A 12,388-nucleotide genomic window follows, 5' to 3' on the forward strand; every position below is an offset into this window, starting at 1 on the left:
ATTTTTTTGTCCGATTAAATTAGCAATGAAAAGCAGCAGCACAAAATTACTTTTGATTGTACCAGCGAGGAAAAAAGAATTCCATTTATCAGATGCCTTCAACACATATAATCCACTAACTGTACCGTTTGATGTAGGAAGAATTTGATCAGATTGCTACACGAAATTTATTGATTAAACTTGGAATGATAATTTTAAATATAAAAATTGATCAAAGAGTATGTTTTATTTTGCACTGGAATGTAAAATTGAAACTGGAGCAGAGGATGTGCGATTCAACTGCTAAAACTGGACGCAAATGTGATAGAAAAGCAAAATACTGAGGATTACTGAAATAAAAACTGAAAATGCTGGAAATATTCAGCAGGTTTGGCAGTATTTGTGGGGAGCGAAAGAGAATTAACATTTCCAGTCCAGCACCTTTCATCAGAACTCTGTTTCTCTCTCCACGGATGCTGACTAACCTGTTGAGTATGGCCAGTATTTTCTGTTTTTACTTACGCAAATTTGATGTTACTGTTGCCCTGTGATATTAACTGGTGCGATGCTATTAGTTTCAAGGTGTTGTCAAAGCAACTACCCGAACCAAAAAAGAAATATTTTGTCAACATTGTTTTGGTCCGTTGGTGTCATCTTCTTCCCAGAAGTTTGATTGTCTGGATCTCCACCTCTGTCTGTCCTGTGCTGACCTCACACACTGTGCACAGGTCAACTGCACCCAGCCCGTTATATGTCATCCATTTTCTTCTCTGTTTCCCTCTCCTACGTTTTCCATCGATCATTCCTTCCAATAATTGTCTCTGTCTACCTTCTGTTCCAATGATTTGCAACATTGTTGTACCGTATTAGTAAAATAAAGTAAAATTATACAATATCATTCAAGAATAGTGTCAAAAACGTAATGGTTCCTCAGGTGTCAAAAGCACATCCCATACCAATTAATTGATTTTAAAAGGGCATTGCAGGCTGTAATGTTCTTTGCAAACATTCCAAGGTGTTAAGATGCATAAGAAAACTGAACTATCATCTCTCAACATTAACTGTGTTTGTTCCTCAGTTTTAATTTAAGGGCCTTTCGCCTTGTGCAGACGATGATTTTTGCAATAGAGGAAATAAACAAGGACGAAACACTTCTCCCGAACATTACTTTGGGTTACAGGAGTCACGATGACTGCGGGTCCTCCAAGATTGCAACAAAAGTCGCTCTGGCTCTCGTTAATGGGCTGGAAGAAGCATATGTGGGTCAAGTCTGTAACGGGACTCTCAATGTTGCTGGTATTGTTGGTGGCGATGGATCCTCAGTATCGATAGCAGTGGCAAGAATAATCGGTCCATTTAAAATACCAATGGTGAGATTCCGTTAATTACTCCGGCCACTATCATACAAATGGAACCAAATAATTAATTACTAGACATGTACTTAGATGTACATTTTGGCGTTATCCCTGGCTCGGTGAAGTCAAACGTTGGTGGGTTCAAAACCCTCTGCAAAAAATTGAGCACTAAATCTAGACTGACACTCCCAGTTCAATAGAGAACGCAGCATTTATATCCCCATCCTCAATGATGTGGGCACCCAGCACATCAGTGCAAAAGATAAGGCTGAAGCATTTGCAACATTCTTTATCCAGAAGTGCCAAGTGGATGATCCATCTTGGCCTCCCCCTGAAGTCCCCAGCATCAGAGATGCCAGTCTTCAGCCAATTTGATTCACCCTGCGTGATATCAAGAAATGGCTGAAGGCACTGGATACTGCAAAGGCTATGGGCCCTGACAGCATTCCGGCAATAGTACTGAAGACCTCTGCTCCAGGACTTGCTGCACACCGAGCCAAGCTGTTCCAGTACAGCTACAACACTTGCATCTACCCGGCAATGTGAAAATTGCCCAGGTATGTCCTGTACACATAAAGCAGGACAAGTCCAACCTGACCAATTACCACTCCGTCAGTCGACTCTCAATCATTAGTAAAGTGATGGAAGGTGTCTTCAACAGTGTTTTCAAGTGGCACTTACTTAGCAATAACCTGCTTAGTGACGCTCAGTTTGGGTTCTGTCAGGGCCACCCAGCTCCTGACTGTATTACAGCCTTGGTTGAAACGTAGACAAAAGTGCTGAAACTAAGGGGTGAGGTGAGAGTGACTGCCCTTGACATCAAGGCAGCGTTTGACTGAGTATGGCATCAAGGAACCCTAGCAAAATTGGAGTCAATGGGAATCAGGGGAAAAATTATCCGCTGGTTGGAGGAATACCTAGCACAAAGCAAGATGGTTGAGGTTGTTGGAGGTCAATCATCTCAGCTCCTGGACATCACTGCAGGAATTCCACAGGGTAGTGTCCTAGACCCAACCATCTTCAGTTGCTCCATCAATGACCTTCCTTCAATCATAAGGTCAGAAGTGGGGATGTTCACTGATGATTGCACAATGCTCAGTACCATTCGCGACTCCTCAGATACTGAAGCAGTCCATGTAGAAATGCAGCAAGACCTGGGCAATATCTAGGCTGGGGCTGATAAGTAGCAAGTAACATTCGCACCACACAAGTGCCAGGCAATGACCATCTCCAACAAGAGAGGATCTAATCATCTGCACTTGACATTCAATAGCATTACAATCACTGACTCCCCCACTATCAACATCATGTTACTATTGACCAGAAACTGAACTGAAGTAGCCATATAAATACCATGGCTTCAAGAGCAGGTCAGCGGCTAGAAATTCCATGGCGAGTAACTCACCTCCTGACTCCCCAAAGACTGTCCAACACCTACAAGGTACAAATTAGGACTGTGATGGAATACTCTCCACTTGCCTTGACGAGAGCAGCTCCAACAACACTAAAGAAGATCGACACCATCCAAGACAAAGCAGTCTGCTTGATTGGCACCACATCCACGAACATTCACCCCCTCTATCACCATGCACAGTGGCAGCATTGTGTACCATCTACAAGATGCACTGCAGCAATGCACCAGGGCACCTTATACAGCACCTTCCAAACCCATGACGTCTACCACCTCGAAGGACAAGGGCAGCAGATGCATGAGGGCAAGTTCCCCTCCAAGCCAAACACCATCCTGACTTGGAACTATACCGTTGTTTCTTCATTGTTACTCAGTCAAAATCCTGGAACTTCCTTCCTAACAGCACTGTTAGTGTACCTACGACACATGGACTGCAGTGGTTCGAGAAGGCAGCTCACCACCACGTTCTCAAGGCAATTAAGGATAGACAATAAATGCTATCCTAGCCAGCGACACCCACACACCATGAACCAATGAAAAAAAAAATTAGTGGTGCTATCTTTCTGATGAGATGATTAACTGATATCTCCCCTCTGAAGTGGGTTTAAAAGATTGCATGACACAGCTTGAAGAAAAGTACAGGACATCCCCCCCCTCCACCCTGTGTACTGGCCACCATTTTCATTTATTTGTTCATGGGATGTGAGCTTCGCTGGCAAGGCCAGCATTTGTTGGCTGTCGCTAATTACTCTCGTGAAGGTGGTGGTGAGCCACTTTCTTGAATGGCTGTAGCTCATGTGGTGTAGGTACACCCACAGTGCTGTTAGGGAGTCGCACGTTTTTGTCCTAGCAACAGGAACGGAATGGCAACAAGTCAGGATGGTGTGTGGCTTGGAGAGGAATTTGCAGGTGGTCGTATTTCATGCCTCTGTTGCCCTTGCCCTTCTAGGTGGTTGAGGTCAAAGGTTTGGAAGTTGTCAAAGGAAGCTTGGAAATTTTCTGCAGTACATGGAAACACAGAAACATAGGAAATAGGAGCAGGAGTAGGCCATTCGGCCTTTTGGGCCTGCTCTGCCATCCAAAAAAGATCATGGCTGATCGTCTAATTCCGTATCCTGTTCCCACTTTCTCCCCATATCCTTTGATCCCTTTGGCATTAAGAAATATATCTATCTCCTTCTTGAATATGTTTAATGACTTAGCCTCCACTGCCTTCTGTGGTAATGAATTCCATAGGTGCATCACCCTCTGAGTGATGAAATTTCTCCTCATCTCAGTTCTAAATGGAATATCCCAGATCCTGAGACTGTGAACCCTGGTTCTGGACTCCCTAGCAATTGGGAACATCCTCCCTGCATCTAGCCTGTCTAGTCCTGTTAGAATTTTATAGGTTTCTATGAGATACCCTCTCATTCTTCTAAACACTAGTGAATATGGACCTAGTTGACCCAATCTCTCCTCATACATCAATCCTGCCATCCCAGGAATCAGACTCATAAATCTTCTTTGCACTTCCTCCATGGCAAGAACATCCTCCCTCAGATAAGGAGACCAAAACTTCACACAATACTCCAGATGTGGTCTCCCAAGGCTCTGTATAACTGCAGTAAGACATCCTTGCTCCTGTCTCCTGTACTCAAATCCTCTTGCAATGAAGGCCAACATACCATTCTCCTTCCTAACTGCTTGCTGCACCTGAATGGTGTACAAGGACACCCAGGTCTCGTTGCAGCTCCCCCTTTCCCAATCTATCACCATTCAGGTAATAATCTGCCTTTCTGTTTTTACAACCAAAGTGGATAATCTCACATTTATCCAGGTTATATTGCATCTGCCATGCATTTTCCCACTCGCCCAACTTGCTCAAATCACATTGGAGCCTCTTTGCATCCTCCTCATAGCTCACACTCCACCCCCACCCCCCTCCCCAGCTTTACGTTGTCTGCAAACTTGGAAATGTTACACTTAGCTCCCTCACCCAAGTCATTAATATGTATTGTAAACAGCTGGGGCCCAGGCACTGATTCCTGCACTACCCCACTAGTCACTGCCTGCCACCCGGAAAAAGACCCATTTATTTCTACTCTCTGTTTCCTGCCTGTCAACCAATTCTCAATCCATGCCAGTCTATTACCCCCAATCCCATGTGCTTTAATTTTGCACACTAACCTCTTATGTGGGACCTTATCAAAAGCCTTCTGAAAATCCAAATACACCACATCCACTGGTTCTCCATTAACTATTCTCCTAGTTACATCCTCAAAAAAACTACAGTAGATTTGTTAAGCATGATTGCCCATTCGTAAACCCATGCTGACTTTGCCCAATCCTGTTTACGCTTTCTAGGTGTTCTGCTATCACATCCTTTCCCCACTACTGATGTAAGGCTAACTGACATTTTGCAGATGGTACACATTGCTGCCACTGTGTGCCAGTGGTGGTGGGAGTGAATGCTGAAGGTGGTGAATGGGGTCACAATCAAGTGACCTGATTTGTCCTGGATGGTGTCGAGCTTCTTGAATGCTGAGTGACTCCAACCATATAGCACATAGAACATAGAACAGTACAGCACAGTTAGGCCCTTCGGCCTACGCTGTTGTGCCGAACCTTTAACCTACTCTCGGATCAAACTACCTACATACCCTTCATACTACTATCATCCATGAGTCGCTTAAATGTCCCTAATGTATCTGCTTCTACTACCACCGCTGGCAGTGCATTCCACGCACTCACCACTCCCTGTGTAAAGAACCTACCTCTGACATCTCCCCGAAACCTTCCTCCAATCACCTTAAAATTATGCCCCCGGTGATAGCCCTTTCCACGCTGGGAAAAAACCAGTGGAGAGTTTCCCCCCAATTCCCATTGATTTCAATTTTGCTAGGGCTCTTTGATGCCAAACCTGGCCAAATGCTGCATTGATGTCAAGGGCAGTCACTCTCACCTTACCTTCGGAATTCAGCTCTTTTGTCCATGTTTGGATGAAGGCTGCAAGGAGATCTGGAGCCGGGTGTCCCTGGCAGAATGCAAACTGAGCATCGGTGAGCAGGTTGTTGCTGATTAAGTGCCACTTGATAGCACTATCAATGACCCCATCATCACTTTGCTGATGATTGACAGTAGACTGATTGGGTGGTAATTGGCCTGATTGCATTGAATTTGCCCCGCTGTTTGTGGACAAGAAATAACTGGGCAACATTTCACATTGTCAGATAGATGCCAGTGTTATAACTTTACTGGAACAGCTTGGCTAGGGGTGCGGGTAGTTCTGGAGTACAAGTCTTCAGTACTACAGCCAGGATGTTGTCAGGATCCATAGCCTTTGCTGTATCCAGGGCCTTCAGCCATTTCTTGAAATCATGTGGAGTGAATTTAATTGGCTGAAGACTGACATCTGTGATGCTGGGTACTTAAGGAGGAGGCTGGGATGGATCATCCCCAGCACTTCTGACTGAAGTTGGCTGCAAATATTTCAGCTTTGTCTTTTGCACTCATGTGCAGGCCTCCCTCGTCATTGAGGTTGGGGATGTTTGTGGAGCGTCATCCTCTGGTTAGTTGTTTAATTGTCCACCGCCATTCATGACTGGATGTGGCAGCATGGCAGAGCTTTGATCTGATCCGTTGGTGGCAGGATTGCTTTGCTCTTTCCGTTGCATGCTGCTTCCATTGTTTAGCATGCATGTAATACTGTGTTGTAGCTTCATCAGGTTGGCACCTCATTTTTAGGCATGCCTGATGTTGCTCCTGACATGCTGTCCTGTACTCCTCATTGAACCAGGGTTGATTCCTTGGCTCGATTGTAATGGTGGAGTGAGGAATATGCCGAGCCATGTGGTTACAGATTGCGGTTGAATACAATTCTGCCACCGCTGCTGGCCCATGGTATCTCATGGAAGCCCAGTTTTGAGTCACTAGATCTGTTCTGAATCTATCCCATTTAGCACAGTGGTAGTGCCACACAACAAGATGGTGGGTGTCCTTAATGTGAAGACAGGCCTTCATCTCCAAACGGACTGTGTGGTGGTCACTCCTACCGATACTGTCATGGACCTAATCATCTGCGACAGGCAGATTAGTGAGGGCGAGCTCAAGTAGTTTTTTCCCTCTTGTTGGTTTTCTCTCATCTATCGCAGACCTTCAACTAACATCATAAAAATAGATTATCATATGACATCACTTTACTGCCTGTGAGCCATTGTTCTACCCAAATTGGCTATTGCGTTTACTACCTCACAAAAGTCTTTACATTTCAAAAGTACTTCATTGACTGTAAAGGGCGTTGGAGATCCTGCGATCGCGATTTCCAATAAAAATGGCAGTCTTTCTTTGATGTTACTTTCTTGAAGTTATCAAAGTAAAAAATCTGTTTTCGTTTTATCATGAAATGCACTAGAAGGGCTCGGTTACACCGTGGTGATTAATTAGACCATTAATTTAACAGAACTTGAACACAGCTTTGTATTTTTACCGTAACCATTAATTTACACTTTATTAATAATTATTTTGATTCCAACGACTTTGGAATATTGGGAAAGGATTAATATTTCAACCGCATGCAAATAATCTGTTACATTTTTCCCTATTTGATTGATTGCAGGTTAGTTACTTTTCCACCTGTGTATGTCTCAGTAATGGGAACGAATATCCGACCTTTTATAGAACAATACCAAGTGATTACCATCAATCCAAGGCATTGGTTCAACTTGTTAAGAGGTTTGGATGGACTTGGATTGGGACCATTAGCAGCAACAATGACTATGGCAACTCGGGAATGAAAGCGTTAATTGAAGCTGCTGTGAATTTCGGCATTTGCATTGCCTTCTCCGAATCGTTTTATAGAACCGATCCTTTAGAAAAAATTATGAAAATTGTACAAGTGATAAAAGCGTCAACTACAAAAGTCGTGGTGGCTTTTGCGTCATCGGGGGAAATGCGCGTTATATTTGACGAGATTTTACGGCAGAACCTCACTGGAATACAATGGATAGGAAGCGAAGCCTGGATTACAGCAGATATTATTGCTCCAGATCAAAGATCGAGATTCCTTACTGGGGCAATCGGAACTGCGGTGCGTGCGGTAGAAGTCCCAGGACTGCGGGATTTTCTGCTCAGGGTTCATCCTTCTATGTTTCCTGGTGATAGTTTAGTAAGGGAGTTTTGGGAAACGACGTTCGGATGCTCTCTAATATTGGATAACACGACAAGCCGAGTTGGAACAACTTCTGAGCTCCCTCAGTGTACTGGAAATGAAACCTTGCATGAAATACACAACGTCTATACTGACCTAACTCTGGATGGAAGTTCCTACAATGTATATAAAGCAGTTTATACCTTCGCACATGCACTGAACGACATGCATTCATGTGAAAATGGCAAAGGACCATTTCTCAATAATACATGCGCACATGTTTCAGATTTTCATCCATGGCAGGTAGGGAATATACCCAATTTTATTTTATTCACTTTAATTGCAAACCGATTCGCTCCATGTAGAAATAATTTGGAAAATCGTTTTAGGAAATATTGAGTGAACATTATCATCTTAAAGTTTAACAATTCTCGCTTTTCATATAAAGTCCCGAAATAAATGTGTCCAACTTATTTTCTAAAGCTGCTCCATTACATGAAGTCCGTACATTTCACAACGAAAACTGGTGAGAAGGTGTATTTTGATGATAATGGCAATCCAGTAGCCGGGTACGACTTTGTAAATTGGCAAATGGATACAAACGGCGATATTGAAGTGAAGATAATTGGACGTTATAATGGGTCAGCACCTCCGGGGAAAGAACTGGTGTTGAACCCAAAGGAAATTGTCTGGATTAGTGGTGACCAGGAGGTATGCCTGCCAATTGAAACTGATTGTACTTTTACTATATATGATGTTTATTAGTGTTCAGTTTAATTAACATTTAGAAAAAATAGTGAGTAAAATTTGGCGTGGAGCAAAACAAGTATTTCACCCGTTTCTGCAAGTTTCTCAATTGGCGGATAAGGTACAGTTGCCTCTGGTCAAAGGGAGTGATTTCTACATGGTAATCTTTCAAAGAATCCTTTGATAACATTCCACATAAGAGTCTAGTTAGACAAATTCCATGCATTATATGAAAGACAAAGTGGTCATGTGTCAGAAACCTGTCTGAAGCATAGCAAGCAGAGAGTAGCCGTAAAGGGATAGGGCCGACTTGTGTCAGTTGCACTTCAATCTAAAACGGAAAAGAAAACGTTTTTTATTAATATAGTACGTTTTACCTCCTCATGGCACACCACAGAGCTGCAGAGACAAATAATTATTTTTTGAAGTATGGTCCCCGTTGTTTTGTAGATATATGGGTCGCAGAAATATCCCCCAAACAACAATGAAGATAAAAGACCTGTTAAACTGTTTTTGAAAACATTTATTGAGCGACAATGGTTGCAAGTGAGAACTCCCTTGGTCTTCAAACGTTGATAGGATTCTAGTCAGTAAAATCTAGCACTTAAATAGGTAGGACAAGCAAGGAATACGATATAAACGTTGACCTTAATTGTAAACATGCCATTTTAGTTATTGTTGTACAAATAAGTGCATTTACATTCTATCAATACCACAAGGTAGATAATCTATCATTTCCTTCCATAAAGATTCCCCATGCCGTGTGCACTGAAAGTTGTTCTCCTGGAACAAGGAAAAAGGCGAGGAAAGGACAACCTGTTTGTTGCTTTGACTGCACTCCCTGTGCAGATGGGGAGATTAGTAACACTACAGGTGATTCTAAATACAGATTTAACTTTAATATGCGTGTTTCAGCCAGTATCCTCAGAAATATCAAAAATGAACCTAACTATATAATGTTCTACGTTTCTCTTAGATTCCATAGACTGCGTCAAATGTCCTTTCCTTTACTGGTCCAATGATCAGAAAGATCAATGTATACCAAAGAAAATAGAATATCTGGCTTTTACAGAAATCCTGGGAATTGTTCTGGTGACTCTTGCATTGATTGGAGTGTGCATGGCTATCAATATAACTGTTCTTTTCTTTAGATATCGAGAAACACCTCTTGTCAAAGCGAACAATTCCGAGCTGAGCTTCCTCCTTCTTTTAGCATTAATATGCTGTTTTTTGTGCTCAGTTACATTCATTGGCGAACCCTCTGACTGGTCTTGTATGTTACGACACACAGCATTCGGTGTTACATTTGTCCTTTGTATTTCCTGCGTTTTGGTTAAAACCATCCTCGTGCTGATGGCATTTAAGGCCACGCATCCCAGCAGTAACAGGATGAAATGGTTTGGTCAAAAACAGCAGCGTCTAAGTGTTTTCCTCCTAACATCCGTTCAGGGTTTAATATGTGCCCTTTGGTTGATGATTGCGCCGCCATTTCCTATGAAGAACACAAACTATTACAGGGAAATTATTATTTTAGAATGCGATGCGGGTTCTTCGGCAGCTTTCTATTCTGTATCAGGTTATATCGCTTTGTTATCGTGCGTATGTTTTGTCTTAGCTTTTCTCGCCCGGAAGCTGCCAGATAATTTCAACGAAGCGAAATGTATCACTTTCAGCATGCTGATCTTTTGTGCTGTTTGGATAACTTTTATTCCGGCTTCTGTGAGTTCTCCTGGGAAATACACTGTAGCGGTGGAAGTGTTTGCGATTCTGGCCTCCAGTTTCGGATTGCTGCTTTGCATTTTTGCTCCAAAGTGTTACATTATCATGATAACTCCGGAGAAAAATACAAAGAAGAATCTAATGGGTAAAGTGATTGAAAAGCGGCTTTAAAGAACGATAACACCCGCTCGTATGAATCTTCACTGGCACAAAATATGTACTTTGAAGGATTTGTATAGCAATTAGCTCATATTCTATAAATAGATTCATCTATCAAGCTCAAGTATATGTTTATTAGTCCTTTGTTGTATCATAATATGCTCGAAGCATCGATTTTAAATTGTAGAATTAAAATTTGACATGCAATTATTAAACATATTAGAGTCAATATCATCTGTTTTCTGTACTTATTAGCCCGTAGTACTGGCAGTAGTTCAGAGAGTGCTACCTTTGATGTCCCGTTCTTTCGTGGATTGTCATAGAGTCATAGAGTTATACAGCACAGAAACAGGCCCTTCGGCCTATCGTGTCTGTGCCGGCCATCAAGCACCTAACTATTCTAATCCCATTTTCCAGCACTTGGCCCGTAGCCTTGTATGCTATGGCGTTTCAAGTGCTCATCTAAATACTTCTTAAATGTTGTGAGGGTTAAAGAACAAACAAAGAACAAAGATAATTACAGCACAGGAACAGGCCCTTCGGCCCTCCAAGCCTGCGCCGATCCAGATCCTCTCTCTAAACATGTCGCCTATTTTCTTAGGTTCTGTATCTCTTTTCTTCCTGCCCATTCATGTATCTGTCTAGATACATCTTAAAAGACTCCATCGTGCCCGCGTCTACCACCTCCGCTGGCAACGCGTTCCAGGTGCCCACCACCCTCTGCGTAAAGAACTTTCCACGCATATCCCCCCTAAACTTTTCCCCTTTCACTTTGAACTCGTGTCCTCTAGTAATTGAAACCCCTACTCTGGGAAAAAGCCTCTTGCTGTCCACCCTGTCTATACCGCTCATGATTTTGTACACCTCTATCAGGTCCCCCCTCAACCTCCGTCTTTCTAATGAAAATAATCCTAATCTACTCAACCTCTCTTCATAGCTAGCGCCCTCCATACCAGGCAACATCCTGGTGTACCTCCTCTGCACCCTCTCCAAAGCATCCACATCCTTTTGATAATGTGGCGACCAGAACTGTACGCAGTATTCCAAATGTGGCCGAACCAAAGTCCTATACAACTGTAACATGACCTGCCAACTCTTGTACTCAATACCCCGTCCGATGAAGGAAAGCATGCCGTATGCCTTCTTGACCACTCTATTTACCTGCGTTGCCACCTTCAGGGAACAGTGGACCTGAACACCCAAATCTCTCTGGACATCAATTTTCCCCAGGACTTTTCCATTTACTGCATAGTTCACTCTTGAATTGGATCTTCCAAAATGCATCACCTCGCATTTGCCCTGATTGAACTCCATCTGCCATTTCTCTGCCCAACTCTCTAATATATCTATATTCTGCTGTATTCTCTGACAGTCCCGTTCACTCTCTGCTACTCCACCAATCTTAGTGTCGTCTGCAAACTTGCTAATCAGTCCACCTATACTTTCCTCCAAATCATTAATGTATATCACAAACAACAGTGGTCCCAGCACGGATCCCTGTGGAACACCACTGGTCACACGTCTCCATTTTGAGAAACTCCCCTCTACTGCTACTCTCTGTCTCCTGTTGCCCAGCCAGTTCTTTATCCATCTAGCTAGTACACCTTGGACCCCAAGCGCCTTCACTTTTTCCATCAGCCTGCCATGGGGAACCTTATCAAACGCCTTACTGAAGTCCATGTATATGACATCGACAGCCCTTCCCTCATCAATCAACTTTGTCACTTTCTCAAAGAATTCTATTAAGTTGGTAAGACATGACCTTCCCTGCACAAAACCATGTTGCCTATCACTGATGAGCCCATTTTCTTCCAAATGGGAATAGATCCTATCCCTCAGTATCTTCTCCAGCAGCTTCCCTACCACTGACGTCAGGCTCACCGGTCTATA

The 12,388-nt window shown here is 43.0% G+C and overlaps 1 protein-coding gene across 1 annotated transcript; it reads left to right on the plus strand.

Annotated features, from left to right (window-relative positions):
* The first annotated feature begins 1,091 nt into the window (after window positions 1-1,091).
* On the plus strand, window positions 1,092-10,510 carry LOC137374965 (extracellular calcium-sensing receptor-like). Its single transcript, XM_068041580.1, has 5 exons — window positions 1,092-1,349; window positions 7,343-8,176; window positions 8,357-8,584; window positions 9,370-9,493; window positions 9,597-10,510. The coding sequence occupies exons 1-5, from the start codon at window positions 1,092-1,094 to the stop codon at window positions 10,508-10,510; spliced, it is 2,358 nt and encodes a 785-aa protein (XP_067897681.1).
* Window positions 10,511-12,388: the final 1,878 nt, after the last annotated feature.

Source organism: Heterodontus francisci, chromosome 11 (genome assembly GCF_036365525.1).
Source record: "Heterodontus francisci isolate sHetFra1 chromosome 11, sHetFra1.hap1, whole genome shotgun sequence".
NCBI classification, from domain to species: domain Eukaryota; kingdom Metazoa; phylum Chordata; class Chondrichthyes; order Heterodontiformes; family Heterodontidae; genus Heterodontus; species Heterodontus francisci.